Source organism: Podarcis erhardii, assembly GCF_964252035.2.
Source record: "Podarcis erhardii genome assembly, chromosome: 10".
Taxonomy (NCBI): Eukaryota; Metazoa; Chordata; class Lepidosauria; order Squamata; family Lacertidae; genus Podarcis; species Podarcis erhardii.
This window is the reverse complement of record NC_138500.1, coordinates 20015450-20034465: the sequence shown is the minus strand read 5'-3', so window position 1 is coordinate 20034465 and position 19016 is coordinate 20015450. Positions and strand designations below refer to the sequence as shown.

Here is a 19016-nt window from a genome sequence, read left to right as displayed (position 1 = left end):
GATAATATCACAAAGGCATCTATCTGTAAACAAACAATAAACATCCATAAAAATTGCAAAAGTAGTTTCTTTCCCAAATAGGTTTTATCTTTTTAAAAATTGTATTTTTATTAAGGATTTTCTTGATTTACAAAGGTATGTGCAATGTCTTGTATTTCTCTCCCCCCCCCCCCCGGTAACATTTTTACAAATCAGTTTCATTTGTTGAGACATTAGGGAAAAAAGGGTGAAGGAGGTGGGGGGGGGTTGGGTGACGATGTTTCTATTTTACTTAATATATGTAGGGTTTGGTGTCAGCGTTGTTTGTGCAGCTTCTTTGCTGTTCACTTGTGAGATTTGTGTTCACTTGTGTTCTTTTGTTGGTGAGAGAGGTTGGGGTTGGCCTAGGGTGTGGTTGTTAATTTGTGGTCGGCTGTGGTGGTCTTTGTTTTCGTGTGTGAGTGGGGTGGGTGGGTGTTCTGGATCAGGTTAGCCTTATTGATTTGTATGCTGTTGGTGGATTTTTGTCATTGTCTTGTTGGGCTGTGTGTGTGATAAAGGGGGCCATACCGGGGTGAAGGTGTCTTCTTCTATTTGTCCCCATGTCAGTTTCAGTTTATTGGTTAATTTTTCTAGTAAGGCTGTTTCCCATACTGTTTGGTACCACTGGTCCATGCTTACTCATAGAATCATAGAATCATAGAATCATAGAGTTGGAAGAGACCACAAGGGCCATCGAGTCCAACCCCCTGCCAAGCAGGAAACACCATCAGAGCACTCCTGACATATGGTTGTCAAGCCTCTGCTTAAAGACCTCCAAAGAAGGAGACTCCACCACACTCCTTGGCAGCAAATTCCACTGTCGAACAGCTCTTACTGTCAGGAAGTTCTTCCTAATGTTTAGGTGGAATCTTTTTTCATGTAGTTTGGAACCATTGCTCCGTGTCCGCTTCTCTGGAGCAGCAGAAAACAACCTTTCTCCCTCCTCTATGTGACATCCTTTTATATATTTGAACATGGCTATCATATCACCCCTTAACCTCCTCTTCTCCAGGCTAAACATGCCCAGCTCCCTTAGCCGTTCCTCATAAGGCATCGTTTCCAGGCCTTTGACCATTTTGGTTGCCCTCCTCTGGACACGTTCCAGTTTGTCAGTGTCCTTCTTGAACTGTGGTGCCCAGAACTGGACACAGTACTCCAGGTGAGGTCTGACCAGAGCAGAATACAGTGGCACTATTACTTCCCTTGATCTAGATGCTATACTCCTATTGATGCAGCCCAGAATTGCATTGGCTTTTTTAGCTGCCGCGTCACACTGTTGGCTCATGTCAAGTTTGTGGTCAACCAAGACTCCTAGATCCTTTTCACATGTACTGCTCTCAAGCCAGGTCTCTCCAGTGTCTGGTTATGGTGTTTCTGGCTGCTGAGAGTAGGTGGGTTATGAGTTCTTTGTGGTGTAAGTGGGCATTATTGTCTTGGAAGATGTTTAGTAAGACCAATTCTGGGGTGATTTTTAATACTTGCTTGGTTATTTTACATATTTCTCATATGGTTGTTGTCCAGAATGGTTGGATTTTGGGGCACTCTCACCACATGTGGAGGTATGTGCCTGAAATAGGTTTTATCTTAAACGATTGCAAACACAGTAAATAAAGAGTTCGCTTGTATTATATCAGTGGTTCAGTGCTAATTTCTTCTCTTTCCAAAAAAGATCTTATCTTGAACAATTATAAACGCAGTAATAGAGCCCACTTGTGATATACCAGTGATTCAGTGCTCCAACATCGCTAAAGACCTTAGTCATCGAGCTTTGTAGTAAATAATATACAAGAGAAGAAAGCATGTAAATGACTTAAAGCAGGGGTATATCTGTCCCCATCTGCATGTTCCCATCGGGAGGAGCATAGAAAGAGGATTATGTCCTTCAGTTGGTTAAAATGACTTTTGCCATTTTTATGGACATTTATTGTTTGTTCACAGATAGTTGCCTTGGTGGTACTATATAGTGCAATTCAATGGCAGGTTCTACCATCATCAGGAAAGTGGGGCCTGCAGTAAAATGTTGCAGCATGGGGTGCTCCTGTTCAGGGTTCCAGCCAGCCATGTCCCCAGGGCACTTTTATCTCTGCTCACCAGCGGTTTGCAGCCCCTGGTAGATTACCCTCAAGGGGAATCGGCCCTCTAGAGAAAAAAGGTTGCCCACCTTTGTTGTAGGAAGGGCCCCTTGCACTGCTTCACTCACGTTCATATGAACGCCTCTTTCCATTTGGCTCTCACAGCTCTTCTTTCTGACCTTTTTCGCTTCCAGAGAAGAGTAACGCAGGAGAGGAGGCAGAAGGGAAGAAAAGGCGAGTGAGCCGAACAGTTTGTCCATTTTACTCCTATGAGCCCATGCAGCTCCTTCGGGATGAAGTTCTGGTTGAGGTGAAAGATATCGAGCAGCTGGTGACTCTGGGGAAGGGAATGAAGGCCTGCCCATATTATGGAAGCCGATATGCTATCCCAGCTGCTCAGGTGAGCCTCACAAAAAAGCAAACCAGCCGCTTTCCTTTAGCCTCAAATTCTTCAGCTGTTGAGCAAGGCAGGTGAAAACCATGGTGCTGCATTTGTGTGCGTCTCAAACACTGGGCTATAAATAAAGTAGGCGAAAGCAGGTTTAGAGCCAAGTACACAAACCTGGACTTCACGTTTGCTAATTGTTAGAATTACCTAAATAGTTTACCTCTCCTTGTACCATCAGTTGCTTTAATTGGCTATGTGAAAGACCTAGTCCTGTTGGGAGATAGATAAATTACAGAAATTGCCTCCACCCCATCGTTGCTGATTACCGTATTTTTCGCTCTATAAGACGCACCAGACCACAAGACGCACCTAGTTTTTGGAGGAGGAAAACAAGAAAAAAATATTCTGAATCTCAGAAGCCAGAACAGCAAGAGGGATCGATGTGCAGTGAAAGCAGCAATCCCTCTTGCTGTTCTGGCTTCTGAGATAGCTGCGCAGCCTGCATCCGCTCCATAAGACGCACACACATTTCTCCTTACTTTTTAGGAGGGAAAAAGTGAGTCTTATAGAGCAAAAATTACGGTAATTAAAGTGTTTTCCGTCGGCGGAGGGGACGCTGTTGGATACGGCCCAGATCAGATCAACCAAAAGTGATTTAATTGCCTGGCAGCAGAAACCTAGTAGTGCCTGCCTTTTGAATGGTTGCCCTATTGGAGCAGCGGTGGTGAACGTAGACTGCAGCGCCCATCATTCTTGACCATTGACCTTGCTAGCTGGGGATGATGGAAGTTGTAGTACAAGATACCTGGAGGGCACCCTGTTGCCTAACTCTACTATGGAGGAAAAGGGCTCCGTTTCTTGCCTCCTACCTTATATGCCTCTCCCAGGACCTTTTTGCCTGCTATGCACTGGCAACCTTGGGTTTGCCACTGAAAGTACACTCAGTGGGGACTAGAAAGTAGTCCATGTTTGCAAACGCATCTCGCCCCTACTTCCTGTTCACACTTAATTTTTGTGTGTGTGTTTTGGGAATGCATTTGCACCATGTGTGGTGGACCTTACTTACCTTTAGTCCCATAAATGTGACAAATCACCCTTGTAACCCGAGCCTGTGTCCCTCCTTCAGCTGGTGGTGTTGCCATATCAAATGCTTCTGCATGGAGCTACTAGAAGTGCGTCTGGGATCAAGCTGAAGGATCAGGTGGTGATCATTGACGAAGCCCACAATCTGATAGATACCCTCACCTGCATCTACAGTGCCCAGGTTAGCGGTTCTCAGGTGAGCTAGACCTCAGAGCCCCTGCTCTGCTGCTTGTTTGTTGGTCTTCCACCATAGAGTTCACATTTCCACAGTGGTGGGTTTTTCTTTTAAGCTGCCTTCAATGCCAACATTTTATTTCTATTATAGCTGTGCTGTGCCCATTCCCAGCTGTTGCAGTACATGGAGCGCTACAGGTAAAGCTATTTACAACTCGAGTTGACATGTTTGAGCACAGTGTGAAACTAGGGTTTTTTGCTATTTACATGACTGCCAATCTATAAAATTAATCAGGCGGCTTACAAAGTAGAAACAAGCATTATAAGTGGCTCAGTTTGGACATTATGCTAAAACCAAACCATGGCTTTGCACCAATGAGCAAACATGTAGGCTCTTGGACGTAAGATGGCAGCCATAGCCCTCTTCCCTGGGACCTGCTGCTGCTGTACTATGCAAGACTAAGCCATGGTTTGGCTTACTGTTCTACCCAATTCAGAACTTATGGTTTGTCTCACTCCAGACAAACCACAAACAGTAACTAAAGGTTTGTTCTTGGTTTACTGCTCTTGGTTTGTCTAGAGTGAGACAAACCACAGTCTTAGGTTTGGATGTAGCACTAGGCCAAACCATGGCTGCGCCTTGGATAGCGTGGCAGCAGTAGAACAGGGTAGAGCACTGCAGTGCATGTTTTCTCACACGTGCTCAGCCATGTTTTAAAAATTCAATTGTGGGAAAATGCAAAAACAAGCATAAAGCACAGCACAAAACTTTCCTTCTAGCAGAGATAGTGTAAAACAATTTAAAACTATATTCTCCCTTTGCATGATGAAGAAAGGAGGGGGAGCATGCAAGTCCCAAGATGAGGTTTCTCATCCATGAAACAGCAATACGTGGTTTGCTGTTACAGTAAAATGCCAGTCATAGTTGTCTGTCTATACGTGGCAGTGTTTATTCACCACCGAGGGCTTCATTCTCTCCACCAGGGGCATAATTCTAAACCCCAACGTAGCTCTGTTGTGTCAGGAGCACTGCCTGTTCGCATTGAGACACCGTTTTATTTCTGTAATAGGAAGCGCTTGAAAGCAAAGAACCTGATGTACATTAAGCAGATTCTGTTTCTGCTGGAGAAGTTTGTGGCTGTTCTTGGAGGTAAGAGAGAATGTGGGTTTGTTGATTTCCACTCTGGTGGGAACAGGTTCCTGCTACTTTCCTCAAAGGCATCAAGCCAAACCAGACTTTGAGAGACAGTGTTTGTCTCAAGGGAGGTGAAGCTGATCCCTCATTATATGGGCTCCCATTGCTCTGGGAGCCTCTGAATTTTCTTGTGTGTGAATATGCAAGAGAAAAATTTAGGAGAGCCTGAACAGTCCCAGTTGCCTGTACTGACCTTGTTTCTCCCTTCCCCAACCCAGTCCTCCTTCGGTCACCTCTGTTTTCCACTTCTGCCTCAACCTTTTCTCGGTTGCCATTTTTGTTCATTATAACAGGAAACTATGCTGCTAAGTGAAGGTTTTTTTAAGAGGTGCATAAAGAGGAATCTGCTTATTGCACGTGGGTCCCCCCCCCAGGTGTCTGCTCGTGCTTTGGCTATACGCCATATAATTAAGTCAACTTCCTGTATTTACCGAACTTGCTACCAGCTTAATGTAATCAAATTCCAAATTGCTTGTTGAGTTATTTTTTTAAAGCATGTACAAATGCAATAAGCCCTTTAATGAGAAGCAAATTGGAATCTATGTTTAGGGGGGGATACAGCCGTGAATGCACAGCACTGGAACGAAACGTTTCCTTCTAGGTGGCAGCCTTGGAGAGTGACAGAACTTCAGAACTGCGTGGCCTCTTAGACATCATCTACTTCTGCCTCTTGCTCAGTGTAGGGGTCTGCAGCTATAGCATCCTTGACAAGTGGTTGGCCGTCCCCTGCAATGGAGAGCCCATCATCCCACCTCAAGGCAGTCTATTCCACTGTCAAATAGCTTAGTGTCTTAGTGCCTTCTCAAGTTTGGCTGAAATCTGCTTCCTTTCCATTTCCACCTATGAGTCCTTCTGGAGCAACAGAGGGCAAGTCTGCTCATCTGCAGTTATTTGAAGGCAGCTCTCATGTCTCCCTTTAGTATCTTAACCACATTTTTCACCTGTTCCCTCACATAGATGTGGTTTCCTGATCCCTCACCTGATAGCTCACTTCTGGACATATTCCAGTTTTAAAAAATAAACAGAAATCATATGTTGAACCCGGAAGTAGACACGGTACTCCTGGTACCAGTTTCTAGGCAGCAGCTGTAAATGATTCTTTTTACGGCAGAATCCTAAGCATGGCAACTCGGAAGTCACCCCCTGTTTTCAGTGGCATGTGTGGTCTAATATGTGCACTTAGGATTCCTCCCTTGTCATCTTAGCTCCCTGTTTAGGATTTTTCGGGAAACAGCGCTTTTAATTCAGAGTGGCTTTTTTGTAAACCGCTTCTCATTGCTCTGCTCTTCTTTGTGTTCTACAGGAAATATAAATCAGAATCCAAACACTCAGAGCATTCCACAAGCAGGTACGTCATGCCTCCAATGTCTGAAATGACATGGGTCAGCTGGATATATGGGGTACCTAATTGGGAGTGAATAAGCAATATTTCTCTAGGAGAATTCATTCTTTCTCTCTTTCCCGTCCACTCAGGGGTGCAGCTGAAATCTATCAATGACTTTCTGTTCCAGTGCCAGATAGACAACATCAACCTCTTCAAGGTTAGGAATGGATTGGTTTGTTCCAGTGTCTGGAATTGTGCTGATTGGATTTGTGTGAAGCTGAGAACTCACATCCAAGCTCTGAAGAGTGTTTTGTTGTTTTTGTTTCAACTACTTATTTGTATTTTTAGCTTGTGAACCACCCTGAGATCTTTTGATGAAGGGTGGTATATAAATCTTAATAATAATAATAATAATAATAATAATAATAATATGCTCTGTTTCCAAATCAAAACATACTGCATTCCAGTATGTGTTTTTATTTTCTCCTCTGGACTTGTTAAGCAACGAAGTTTAAAGTGGTGGTGTTCCCTTTAGTCAGCTCCCCCTGTTTTCATGAACAAGAAGTTCCAGGTGTCATCCACAGTGCGGGGGGTGGGGCTTCCTGATATTCAGGGATGGGAAAGTGAGTGGTAGCATGCGAGAAGGCCTATCCCTGGCTGTGGAATGCCCTCCCCATGGAAGTAAGGACAATAGGAAACTGCCTTATACCAAATTGTTCCATCTAGCACTGTATCGTCTTCACTAACTGGCAATGGCTCTCCAGAATTTCAGGCAGAGGATGTTCCCAGCCCTCCCTGGAGATGCCAGGCATTGAACCCGGGACCTTTTGCATGCAAATCAGATTCCCCACCACTGAGCTCTGGCCCTGCCCTGGCGTTGACAACAGTCTCCTTCCGGTGCCAGCTTAAAACATAACCTGTTTTCCCAGGCGTTTATGTGAGATAGGTCTGCTTGAATCATCCGCAGCATCTTCTGAGTTTATTTTAATAGATATTATCTACACTGGTTTGTAGTATTACACTTTTAAAAACTTATTCATAGGGTTTCTTGAATTTCTTTCCTGCCCATCAGCATAAGGTCTTTGGGCAGGTGAAAACAATATAAAAACGCAGTATTAAAACCAATTCAAACAGTTTACAAACGGAATGTCAGGTGTCAAAGGCAGACAGCAGAAGCTAGGTAAGGTAACCTATTCTGGAAATGGCTGCACTTGAGGCTAGGATCTAAATCTTTTAAATATGCAACATTGGATATTATAACAGACCTCTTGTTTCCACCAGAGGTCTTTAGGCTTTACCAGACCCAGGGACCACTATTGAAACCTGGCCTGATCTAACCAGAATGATAATATAAAATGGGCTACTCTGTTTCTTACTGTGTGTCAGCTCTGCTCTTATTTGGAGAAGCATTAAAAATTATATACTCCATGCATGCAAACCTAGCACATCAGGAAGGGGGGGAAACGTTTACTCCACTTCCTCTCTACGGTGCTGGTTTTCTACTAGCAAGGCACATGCTCCATCTTTCCAGAAGAAAATGCATGTGTATGTTACTTAACAATGATCAAGGACTTTCTCCTCCTGGAAGAGCCAGCCACATGCTTGGCAGTGGCAGAGTGGCAACTCTCGAAGCTTGAGCATCCTTGGAGCGTGGTAGGAATCCTTTGGAGGACTGCTTGTTTCTGCCTCTTACAAATCCACCTCTAACTTAAACCTGTGAAGTGAAGTGAAGTGTAGTTCAGTCTTCTGCTGGAGCAACTAATAAAAGTAGTTGAGTTGTGACAGTTGAACAGAGGCGGCTGGGATATGGAGCTAAGCAAATAAGATGAGTAAGAGCGTTCCATTGTGTGTTCTTTCTCTCTCTTTTCCAACAGGTTCAACACTACTGTGCGAAAAGCCTCATCAGCAGGAAGGTATTGTTCTTTCTGCCTTTTATTCTGCTAGAATATGGGGGCAGGTACTTTCTGCTCAGATGCCTGTACAAAAGCTGCTTGTTGCTGCAACATTTTTGCAGGTTTCTCTCTGCAGTCGTGGGGACTAGAAACTCCCCCCCTTTCTCCCCTGTAAAGAAAATCCGAGGTACTTAATGGAACTGATTTCTGCAATTTCACACAAAAGGTCATTTATATGAAGTTGCTCTGAATGGTTGCCAGTTTGAATTTTCAGAGCAAAAAGGTAGCACTGGGGAGGGGACTATTTTCTGGGGGTGGAAATTAATAATGAAAATATTGTTTTAAATTTTTTTGTCTGTTACCATATCTGCTCTGCTTTGATACCATTTTATTCCTGGTTAGGGCTTCTGTCTCCTTACTCTTTTAAAAAAAAATGTTTTTATAAGATTTGCAAATGCAACAAGCAAAATATCAAAGTAAAAAAATAATTAAAACAGCCACAAAGAGGAATAAAAATGCAAGATAATAATACAACAACAACAACAACAACAACAACAATAATAAGCTTAACAAAGAATTAATAGCATGAAATACATTTCATTTTCTTTCTACAGTGTTCCCAGCCAATTGGGCATCACTTTATAGCCAAACCTGTACATTGTCTGAATGTAGAAGTTGCAGTGGGTTCTAAAGTTGTTGTTTTTAACCATGCCAGATTCTGCAGACTTTGCAGCAAAGGTCCCTGAGTGTAGAACCAGTTGTTATGGGCAATACCTTAATACTACTTCTAATCTGTCTACATTTTGGCAGCTCTTTGGCTTTATCGAAAGGTATGGGGCGTCTGGAGCTCTGAAAACTTGGAAAGAAGACCCGAAGATATCGGGCTTGCAGAATTTCCTGCAAACCTTGAACAAGAGGCAAGAGAAGGAAGGTGGGCTCAGGTGTTGAGTTGTGAAATGGGCTAGAAAAGGCAGAACCAATTATAATGGTTGCCAGTGCAGTGATTTCGTAACCCCATGGGGATGCTGGTGTATCCGTGGAGCTCCTCTGCCTGTGTGTGCTGCCCTTCCTCTCAGTTAATCAGAGGACCCACATGTATTCATTTACTTGTATGGGTTTGCTCACTCTGTGGAAATGAATGGGGCCTTTTCAAGCATGCAAGAGCTTCAGGTCCATGTGGACCAGGGTGTGTCCATTCACTCCACCCTGGGGAGCAAGTTAATTTACTGAAGTTGTTTCCTGAATGCCTTTTCTTCATTTAGGGGGAAACAGCTTGAATTTTTTCCTTCTTTCCAAAATAAATTAAGTTTTGATGGGGCTGTGGGCATTTTTACACAGGGCACTTAGACCACGAGCAGAGAACCTGCATTGGCAAGAGTTTCATCAGTTTCTCTGCTTGATCTCATTAACAATTTTCAGATGTGGTATGAACGAAAATGGTCTTCTGAGCTTGTTACCCTCCTAGCTGCTGAGCATCCCCTGGCTTTGTGGCACTAAGTTCACCAGCTGAGGTTGCTCTTTTGGTCTGCAGGGACTCAACACAGCTCCCCTGGAGAGGCTGAGGATGAGCAGCCAAAAATGGCATCTCCCCTAATGCACATTGAGGGGTTCCTGGCTGCGCTCACAAATGCAAACCAAGATGGAAGAGTCATCCTCACCCGGCAAGGTACGGGGCAAGTTGATGGGTGTATGTTTTAAGTACATTATTTAACTAACTAAAATTGCAGTTGCTAGTATAGATCGAGGCCTGGGCCAAGGATTGAAAAGCCACTTGCTTCTGCGAGAAGCCACTCTCCTTGAAAGAGTCCCCCCCCCCCCCAGTTTAGTTCAAAGCAGCCTGAAAATCCGCAAGGATCTGTTTGCTTGGAGCCAGAAGTTGGACAGGAAAACCAACAGTGCTCTTCTGGTACAGGCAGCGATGGTGCTGTCAACCCCCCCCCCCCCAAATGCTCTCAAAATATATCTTTAGGCGAAATTACAGTGTTGGGTAGATGGATGGCCCACTGTCAGGGATGCTTTAGCTGAGATTCCTGCAATGCTGGGGATTGGACTAAATGGCTGTTGGGGTCCCTTCCAATTCTATGATTCTGTTTTCCTTTTCCAGGCACTTTAGCTCAGAGCAGCCTCAAGTTTCTTCTTCTGAATCCGGCGGTGCACTTTGCCCAGGTGCTGAAGGAGTGTCGGGCCGTGGTCATTGCTGGAGGCACCATGCAGCCGGTGAGAGACATTTCTTGACACCTCTAGACTTTTGTTTGATCTGAGGAGCGGTTGCTTACAAGCAGGCAGTGGTAGAAGGGGCTACATGCTGTCTTTAGGAAGCTGTGAACTCACACTGAAGGTTAACCAACGAAGTTGCACTGCTTTTATCCTAGTTGCAGAATTTGGAGCAGGAAGTATTGTAACCCTGGTGATAGATGGGACCCATCAATCACCATGCTCATAAAGAGGGGGCAGGGGAAAGCTCACATAATGCACTTCAGAATCCTCTCCTTTGGGTAACAATTTTATCTCAGGTTTTTCCTCTCCTATCTTGTTATCGAAGGATCAGGAAAATCTGAATTAAATAAGCGTTGGAGGGCGAGTGTAGGCTTCCCTTTGGATGACAACATTATGTGGGTGGTGTCAAACACTTGCACAACTGGAGGCCCCAAATCCACTTTAAACTGGTGGTGTACACAACCTAAGCAAATACTGCATAACCTTTATGGAGCAGGCCCTTCCTGGCAAAAGAACAGTCTGCTAGGTTTATAAGGTGCCTCCTTGAGTCTTTGGCTCACATTATTATTATTATTATTATTATTATTATTATTTATTATAAGCTTGAAATTCAAGCCTGTGCTTCTTTGCCCTATTTCTTCAGGCTGCCTGCTGCTTTTGATAACTCCTGGATCCTTAGCCTCTTGTGTTTGACCTTCAAGCGGTGATCTTGCCAGGAGGGGTCGTTTCAGAAAAATCAGGATTTCAGTAACACCATGGTGGCAGGACCAGTCTCTGCCAGGCTTTTTGCATCTGAGCCCCAGCTGCTGGCAGCGTATATGCAGAGCTGCAGAATATAGGGGGTGGGGAAAGGAGTAAGATGGGGGCTAGATGACCCCAGGGGTCCCTTCCAACTCTAATGGTTCTGTGTTTGCAATATAGAAAGGAATACAATAAAATCTGACGATGTGATGAAGGAGCCACTTGGTGGCAGTACTGTACTTCATTTCCTAGCATGGCCAGTGGGACTGAGGGAGATAGTGTTGCACCATCTGGAAAAGCAAGTCAGACGGGACAGAAATAAGAGAAATGGTCAGGGTATGCGCTGTATTCCTGAAATGTGGGAAGGCACAAGCTTTGCAAATGGCCTTGTGGCCATTTACTCTTCTGGATGCAGCCTAATAATTATACCAACCTTGTGGTGCAAATGCCACTTTGGTCTTCCCACATGTGGCGCACAACTGGTTGGTGTCACAGTTCAGTTGCGATGTTGACAACCTGCTGGTGTACAGCCAGCCTTAAAAGGATAGTTTGCAAATCTGGGTTTGTCTTGCCATGCAGGCATTATCTGAAGAGGGTTTCTGAATGTTATTTTTGAACGTTACTTATTTTAGGCTGCCTTTCTGAACAAAGTCTGTTCGAGGCATTTATAGAGCATAAAATCAAGATAATACAACATTAATACTTTAAAACTTTTTTTAAAGTTCCAAAATATTCAAAGTAAGCAACAATAGTTTAAAACATAGTGGAGCCCAGAAAAAAAATTAAGAAAAGACCACACACCAGAGAGGTAAATTTATTAGAAAGTTGGCTCTCTTACTCGTGTGCTCTGGAGATGCAATGGAAAGAGTTGGGCCTGCTCTTTGTTTTGCTTATTTATTTTATTAGGTGCATTTATAAACCACCTTTCATTTTAGCAGATTCCCAGGGCAGATGACAAGATACAGATTCAATAAAATTGCAGAAAAACAGCTATAAATCATAAAAGCTAGCTTGACAGCAGCTGAAGTCACAGGGCAGGCTAGCAACCACAGCTGAATATTACAACAGTGAACCATTGAAATATTTGCCTTGTGGGTGAAAGAGATTCTGGGAGGTTCTGTAGGCATCTCAGAAACAGGGAGGCGATATGCTAAGAGGGTTGGTTCAGTCTCTTGAATGGCTTCTTCCCCTGGTGCAATGGGTCAGTGTGTCTGACTGGACCATAGTTTGCTAAGGGAGCTCATTCCTTGCATGCAGGACACCCAGGTCCAGTTCTTGCAATTTACACTTAAAAAGATCTCAACTAGCAGAGCTCTTTAGAGCTGCTGCCAGCAGAGTAGACAATATTGGGCTCTATGGACAAGTAGCATGAACTGGTATATATACAGCAGCTTCCTACATAGGTAGCAAGATTTGGTTTCTGGGTAGCAGAACTTGGGTGACCTTGGCCAAAATCAAGGGCAGAGCACATGAGCCCATCTAGCCCTGCCTTCTGCTTGAGCCTTCCTGTTTTTTTATGAAAGCCTTGTGACTTGCAGGTGGCCGATTTCCGGGAGCAACTGCTTGTCTGCGCTGGTATCGGTGCCGACAGGATCGAGGAGTTCTCCTGCGGTGAGTCTCGGAGACGGAAAGGAAAGAAGTGCTTTTGAAATTACTGTTATCATCCAGCAAATTGCAGTGGGCAGATGGACCCTGCCTGCCTGTTGCTATGGCACTGTGTGTAGCAAAACGTTCCCTGCTCCATCCTTGCCTGCCGAAATGCTGCAGCCCAGTGGCCTCCCACCTCCAGCACCACTTTACACGGGGAATCCCTGGCAGCATCCACACTGGCGAATGCAGCTGTACTTGCAATAAGCTGAAAGCAAAAGGGCCAGAACTGCTGTCTCCCTCCCTCCACTTTAAAAACCCAAGATGGAAAATGCAATGATGGCTGCAAGTTCCAGTGAATTGACTAGGGCTTCCTGCCATATGAACATGACTGTGTAGGGCAGGGACATCATGTTTGGGACAAGTGGGACCTGCAGCAATAAAACACTGCTCCCATTCAGGGTTCCAGCCATGCCTGCTTCCAGCAGACTCCAATCCATGCCCCTCAATTCGGTTGTCATTCCTTGCCCACTGAGAACTTGTCTGCATTGGCTGGTGTGTGTGTGTGGGGGGGGTGTTCACGTAGGCTTTCTCTCTCTCTTTGTACTTCTCAAACCTTGGGGTTTCCCTAAGCATTCCTACCTCCCCCAGTTTTGTTTGTGGGTGGTGCCCTTTTGGCTGTGTAAGGATTCACACTTGGGTAATCGAATTTGCTATTAGCATATGATAGTTAAGAGCCAAATGATCTTTCTCTCCTGCTTGCCAAAGTAGGAGTGATTCAGGGCATTGTTTCAACGACCCGTTTCTTCAGGAGGAGAGAATCTTGAAGGCGTGGGTGTCGCCATGGAAATATGCCTGTTTACAGATCTCTTGACTGAGAAGAAATGTCACGAAATCAGCAGTCAGCGTGGCTCATGCCAGTCCCCAGACAGAATCAGTGCTCGCTGTGAGAATCCACAGCTACTTGTGTTATGCACAGGTGTCAGTGCCAAACTCACATCCCACCTTGCTTCCCGTGTCACCCCTTCAGTTGTGACTTTCAAGTTTTCAGTCAGGGAGTAAGGAATTCTTGCTCCGATTAAATTACACCTTGTGTTTTTAGTGGCTCTCTTTAAGGTGACTCTACCACACAATTTAGGGCCGTGGGTGGCGCTGTGGGTTAAACCACAGAGCCTAGGACTTGCCGATCAGAAGGTCAGTGGTTCGAATCCCTGTGACGGCGTGAGCTCCCGTTGCTCGGTCCCTGCTCCTGCCAACCTCGAAAGCACATCAGTTCGAAAGCACATCAAAGTGCAAGTAGATAAATAGGTACCACTCCGGCAGGGAGGTAAACGGTGTTTCCGTGCACTGCTCTGGTTCGCCAGAAGTGGCTTAGTCCTGCTGGCCACATGACCCGGAAGCTGTACACCGGCTCCCTTGGCCAATAAAGCGATATGAGCGCCGCAACCCCAGAGTCGGTCATGACTGGACCTAATGGTCAGGGGTCCCTTTACCTTTACCACACAATTTGCTTGGCCACTGAAATCTGGTGGTGGCCTGTGGGTCCAGAGGTGGGCTCGGGTACGGCTTTGCTTCCAAGCGGCTATGAAGAGGGATGGCTGTTCAGCTTCACTGCCTCTCATTCCTTCTGCCTGCTTATATGTTGTCAGGTCACGTGATTCCCCCAGACAACATTTTACCCATCATCCTCTGCAGCGGCCCATCCAACCAGCAGCTGGAATTCACCTATGAGAAGCGAGGCCTACCTCAGATGGTCAGTATCTGTCCCATTACTTTGACTGTTCAAGATATGTCGCTTCATTTTTGAGCTTTCTGGGGGGGGGGGGGGGAGATGCAACAGGCCTTGCTGGATTAGACCAGGCACTCATCGTGCCCAGCATTCTGTTATCACAGCAGCTGTTTGGATGTAGCAAAACCTACTCCATTCTGATAGCCTCTTCAGAACTCGCAATGCGCTCTGTACAAAATAATAAGCCGCTGCTAGGACCATCGGGATGAAGGAGAGGAGGGTAGTGGGTGGGGCTTGGGGGCTGGCCCCTTCCTCCGGGCCTAATATTTAATACAGGCAGTGGCTTTTCTTTTGTTTTTTTTAAATGTTTTTATTAGTAATTTCAACATCACATTTTATCAAAAAACATATAATACTTAACACCCCCTATTTTTCCCTCCCTCCTCCCCAAAATATAGCCCCCCCTCTCCTGACCCCCCCCCCCAGATTTCCCTCAGCTCCTCTCTCTGGTTTATCAACATATGTTATTTTCTGCATGTTACAAAACTGTGCAGATCCTTAATTTATCTATCTAGATGTTTTTGTGAATGTTTATTCAACAGGCAGTGGCTTTTGAATCTGGTGCCCTAAAGATTGTGGTGGCTTCTTTTCTCTCTTTAGATGGCTGAGGCGGGACGGATCCTTTGCAACCTGTGCAACGTTGTCCCTGGGGGCGTGGTGTGCTTCTTCCCCTCTTACGAGTACGAGAAGCAGGTTTATACGCATTGGGAGAAGACCGGGGTGCTTACCCAGCTGGCCTCTAAAAAGAAGGTAATTGCTCAGCCTGGTGCTGCTGGTGCTTTTAAGTGGAAGCCATTCATTCCGGAATCAAAACATTATTGGCTGATTACAGTCCTCTGCTCTGTTTTTTGTTCCCTCTCCTTGAGTTGTTCCCGCTGCCTGCACAGTGAAGCAGAAAGGATGTTTGTTTATATGTCCAATTCCCCTCCCCCCACCCTCCCCCCCAATAATGAATAAGCAATACTTGCTGGGCAACTGATTGATGTACTTGGGTCTAAATTAGATTAAGTGCTGCTCCATGCTTTCTCAAAGCAAGCTTGGCTCGTTTGCAGCGGAGGCAGACAAGAGCCCAGAGATGAGGGCCATTTGAAATTTATTTTGCAAATTGAGAATTAAGCTTCTGTAACCTGGAGAGCTAAATCCTGAGAGTTCATTGTGAGCACAACAAATCATGAGCAAACGGGACATATGGCATTGCATAATAAAAACCCATTCAGTTGTGTGTGCACGATTCTCAGTTTGTGTCCTCTTCCTCTAAGGAGCAACCATTCAACCTCATAACCAGGTTGCCCAGGACCCAACTGAGGAGCATCACAGTCAATTGGGGATTTGAACCTTAGTTTTCTACTGACAAAATCTGTGTTTTTAATTAAAAAAAATAAAAGCAAAGCAAAGATCCTCTTGTTGTGACGGTGCAGATGCTACACAGGTCTGAAGGGGGTTATTCCGGTACTAAGTCTCTTGTCGTCTTCCTCCATGTTTCCTGCTATGATGCTGCCTGAACTGCTAATGCCAAAGGAGCATTTAATTCTAAGTGGGGAAGCTGAGACCTCCATATTTGGTCAGATTCACCTGATTCTTGTCTAATCTGTAGTGAATTTAGAAACAGCTGCTGGAATATTTTGGACCAAGGTTGAGTTGTTTTTGCTACTGCCTGGAGGTGTAATGTTGCTACACTTACTGAATTGAAATTCTGGGGTGGGTTTTTGTTTTTTTGGTTTTTTTTGTATTCTGTTAATTTTGTTTGCTGTTAGGAAATTGTTCTTGCAGTGGTTGATCGATGTATTGCTGATCTCCTTGTATTAAGCAACTTTCAGCATGATTTTTGTGTGCAGAAAGACAACATGCATCTAAACTGATAATGACGATGTGCTTTGTGGGAGTTCAGCATCTCTCTCCATCAGCTGATGTTTTCTGCGTTTTTTAAACAGATATTTCAGGAACCAAAGCGAGCGAACCAGGTGGAGCAGGTGTTGGCTGAATATGCCAAGTGCATCAAGGTGAGAGCCAAGGGGCTGGCAGGCTGCTAAGGTACTTAGTGGGAAAAGGCAATGCTCTTGTATCAGCTAAGCCGAACGGCCACTCTGCTGCTTTGCCCCAGAGATGGGCTTGTTTCCCAGCTTTTAACCACCCACCCCCTGGGGGCGGGGCTTTCTTTTATGCAGCGTTGCAGCCAATCAGGAGGCCCCATGACAGGAGCGCTGCTGTTCTCTGTAGTTGGTGGGAAAATGAGCGAAGGAATCAATTTTTCCGATGACTTGGGAAGGTAAATGACTGGCTTGTGATCAGGAGATGTAGAAATCCCCCCATTAACCCTTTCTCTCCAGTGCAGTTCTGCAGCTGAAATAAATATTTTCTCCTAGTTCAAGTTTTTGATTTTGGCAGTGAGGTAGAGCGGCAAAGGAAATGTTTTACTGTGGGTTTTTTTCTTTGCTGGAAGCTGCCCAGAACGGCTGGGGCAGCCCAGTCGGATGGGTGACATATAAATAATAAAATCATTAAATGCATAGACTGGAGACTTGCAGCCGCTAGATGTTGGAAGGACTTCCTTAAGCGATGATTTGCCTTTAGCAAGATGCGGCCGTTTCCTCTTAAGGCTCGTCCTACCCCACTGTTACTTACGAGGACTAAAATAGGTCTCAGAAATTGAATTGAGCCAGAAGTGCTCCTAGAGGCACAGGTTTTCACAGGGAGCAAACTTACACTAGATTAAACCTCCTTCTACCACACCCCCGGGGCAAAAAATGGTTGCCTGAATTCTGTTTCAGTTTATTTGAAAGTTTCCTGAGCTCTTATGCATAATTCCAGGAGGAGGAAAACTGTCTTGTATCTAATGTACTTGCTCCACAATCCTATTAATGCAATGTTAGGATGAAACAAGGCCTCCTTGACGTTTTCCTGCTAAAAGGGGCATTGTGGTATTATTACAAAAGCTAACAAAATATCTGTGGTTGGTGGGTGGGTGTCTTGTCTTTCTATCTTGCCTCCCCCCCCCCCAATCCCTAGGTGTGTGATCATGGTGGGCATGCCTTACCCCAACATCAAGTCTCCAGAACTTCAAGAGAAAATGGCATACCTTGACAAGACTATGGTAACTGTCCACCCCTTTCTACTCTTGCTGGATCTGCTTTGCAATGTGGCAAAGCAGTGTAGGGACACGCTTGCATTATGGAGATTCTTTTCATAGCCATGTACCTTTTTGCTCTTCTTGGGAAAGAGCTACTTCCCACCCCACCCTTTTTTCCCCCACTGGCCACCCAAATTAGAAAGTTAATGTTGCTCCTTTGAAAGCCAAAGTGCTTAAAAACTCACTCACTCACTCTATCTCTCTCCATTCATCTTAAGTGAGAGAGGCTTGTAATTATTCCCCCTTCTTACATGAGGTTAACAGCTTGGTCCTTGTAATGGAATTTAACTACTGCAGTATCAAATTAGTGGCTGGTAACAGAGGCTCATAGCATTAGGCAGAACAGCGCTTGGGGCTTCTTCACAGGGAGCTCATAAGGCAGCCTCAGCTGAAAACTTTATTACATCTGAGGTGAGGGGAAAACTGTGCACAGTTCCTCTTAGGTGGCTGATTCATCGCTCCTTGATACTGTGACATGATTTGCTCGTTGTGCATGAGCCATGCATGTTGTATTAATTGCCCTTAATGTCCCTGTGCGTGGAGAGCACTGGCTGTTTATTGGCTTGGGAAAGAGATAGTGCTGCTGCTTTCATGATGTAAGGTTTTTTGGGGGGTTGTTCTTTGGTAAATCAGGCAGGATGTGTGTTTGTACCTCAAGCAGCACATTCCATGCTCAGTTCCTGGGACACCTCTTATTTTTGCTTCTTATGCAGGGCCCAAATCAAGATGGCATCTCAGGCTTTGAAATTCATTTGTCATTCCTTATTCTAAAGCTAAACACCTACACAGGTGTTTCCCCATTATTTAGGATAGCTCCCTACTGTGGAGCTTTGAAAACTGACTCCTCCTTTTACCCTTTCTTCAAGCCCAGCTCCAGCTAGTACTGGATATGCAACCTGACTTGACTGGCAGGCCAAAATGTAGTTCAAGTCCTTGCTGCTTTCATGCCTGCTCTGGTGCTGCCCTCTGAAACTGCTGCATTGAGGGTGGGTAGCCAGGAAGGCTCTTGACTCTGGGGATACTTTGCTCATTCTTAACCCTCCTCTGTCATCTTGGTCTCCCTCCTCCAGCCAAAAACCGCAGGCCAGGCACCAGGCAGAACTCTGATTGAGAACTTGTGCATGAAAGCGGTCAACCAGTCAATAGGTAAGTGCAGAATTCGCAAGTGGGTTTTGATCTTCTCCAACAGAGCAGTGATAGTGGCTTCCTGTGGGCTGGCAGAGTTTAGAAGCAGCTATTTCTGATGCATGTAGCCTGAACCTCAAGCAGTGAAAGCAACAGGAACAAAAGTACCAACTTGTCAATAATATTGTGCAGTCCTCAAGCTGCCATCCGTCACATTAACCCAGTCTTGTAAATAGCCACGTGCCTAGCTGTTCATGGTAAGAGAGAATCTCCCTGTAGCA

At 45.1% G+C, this 19016-nt stretch overlaps 2 protein-coding genes across 7 annotated transcripts in view; one reads left to right on the top strand and one right to left on the bottom strand.

Annotated features, from left to right (window-relative positions):
- DDX11 (DEAD/H-box helicase 11) overlaps positions 1–19016 on the top strand; it is a 33237-nt gene that overhangs the window by 12433 nt on the left and 1788 nt on the right. For all 6 annotated transcript variants that reach the window (XM_081878878.1, XM_081878879.1, XM_081878880.1 and 3 more), the window contains 17 exons: positions 2288–2493; positions 3608–3760; positions 3890–3936; positions 4809–4888; positions 6237–6281; positions 6407–6474; positions 8132–8170; positions 8960–9080; positions 9681–9815; positions 10254–10366; positions 12646–12718; positions 14344–14447; positions 15084–15233; positions 16415–16483; positions 16649–16749; positions 17490–17574; positions 18681–18756. In XM_081878878.1, the coding sequence (XP_081735004.1) occupies positions 2288–2493; positions 3608–3760; positions 3890–3936; positions 4809–4888; positions 6237–6281; positions 6407–6474; positions 8132–8170; positions 8960–9080; positions 9681–9815; positions 10254–10366; positions 12646–12718; positions 14344–14447; positions 15084–15233; positions 16415–16483; positions 16649–16749; positions 17490–17574; positions 18681–18756 (1665 nt within the window). The remainder of the gene's footprint in view (positions 1–2287; positions 2494–3607; positions 3761–3889; positions 3937–4808; positions 4889–6236; positions 6282–6406; positions 6475–8131; positions 8171–8959; positions 9081–9680; positions 9816–10253; positions 10367–12645; positions 12719–14343; positions 14448–15083; positions 15234–16414; positions 16484–16648; positions 16750–17489; positions 17575–18680; positions 18757–19016) is intronic.
- Positions 12594–19016, bottom strand: part of WASHC1 (WASH complex subunit 1) — a 65865-nt gene continuing 59442 nt past the window's right edge. Inside the window, exon 12 of the mRNA XM_081878959.1 lies at positions 12594–12724. The gene's annotated coding sequence lies outside the window, so the exon portion shown is untranslated. The remainder of the gene's footprint in view (positions 12725–19016) is intronic.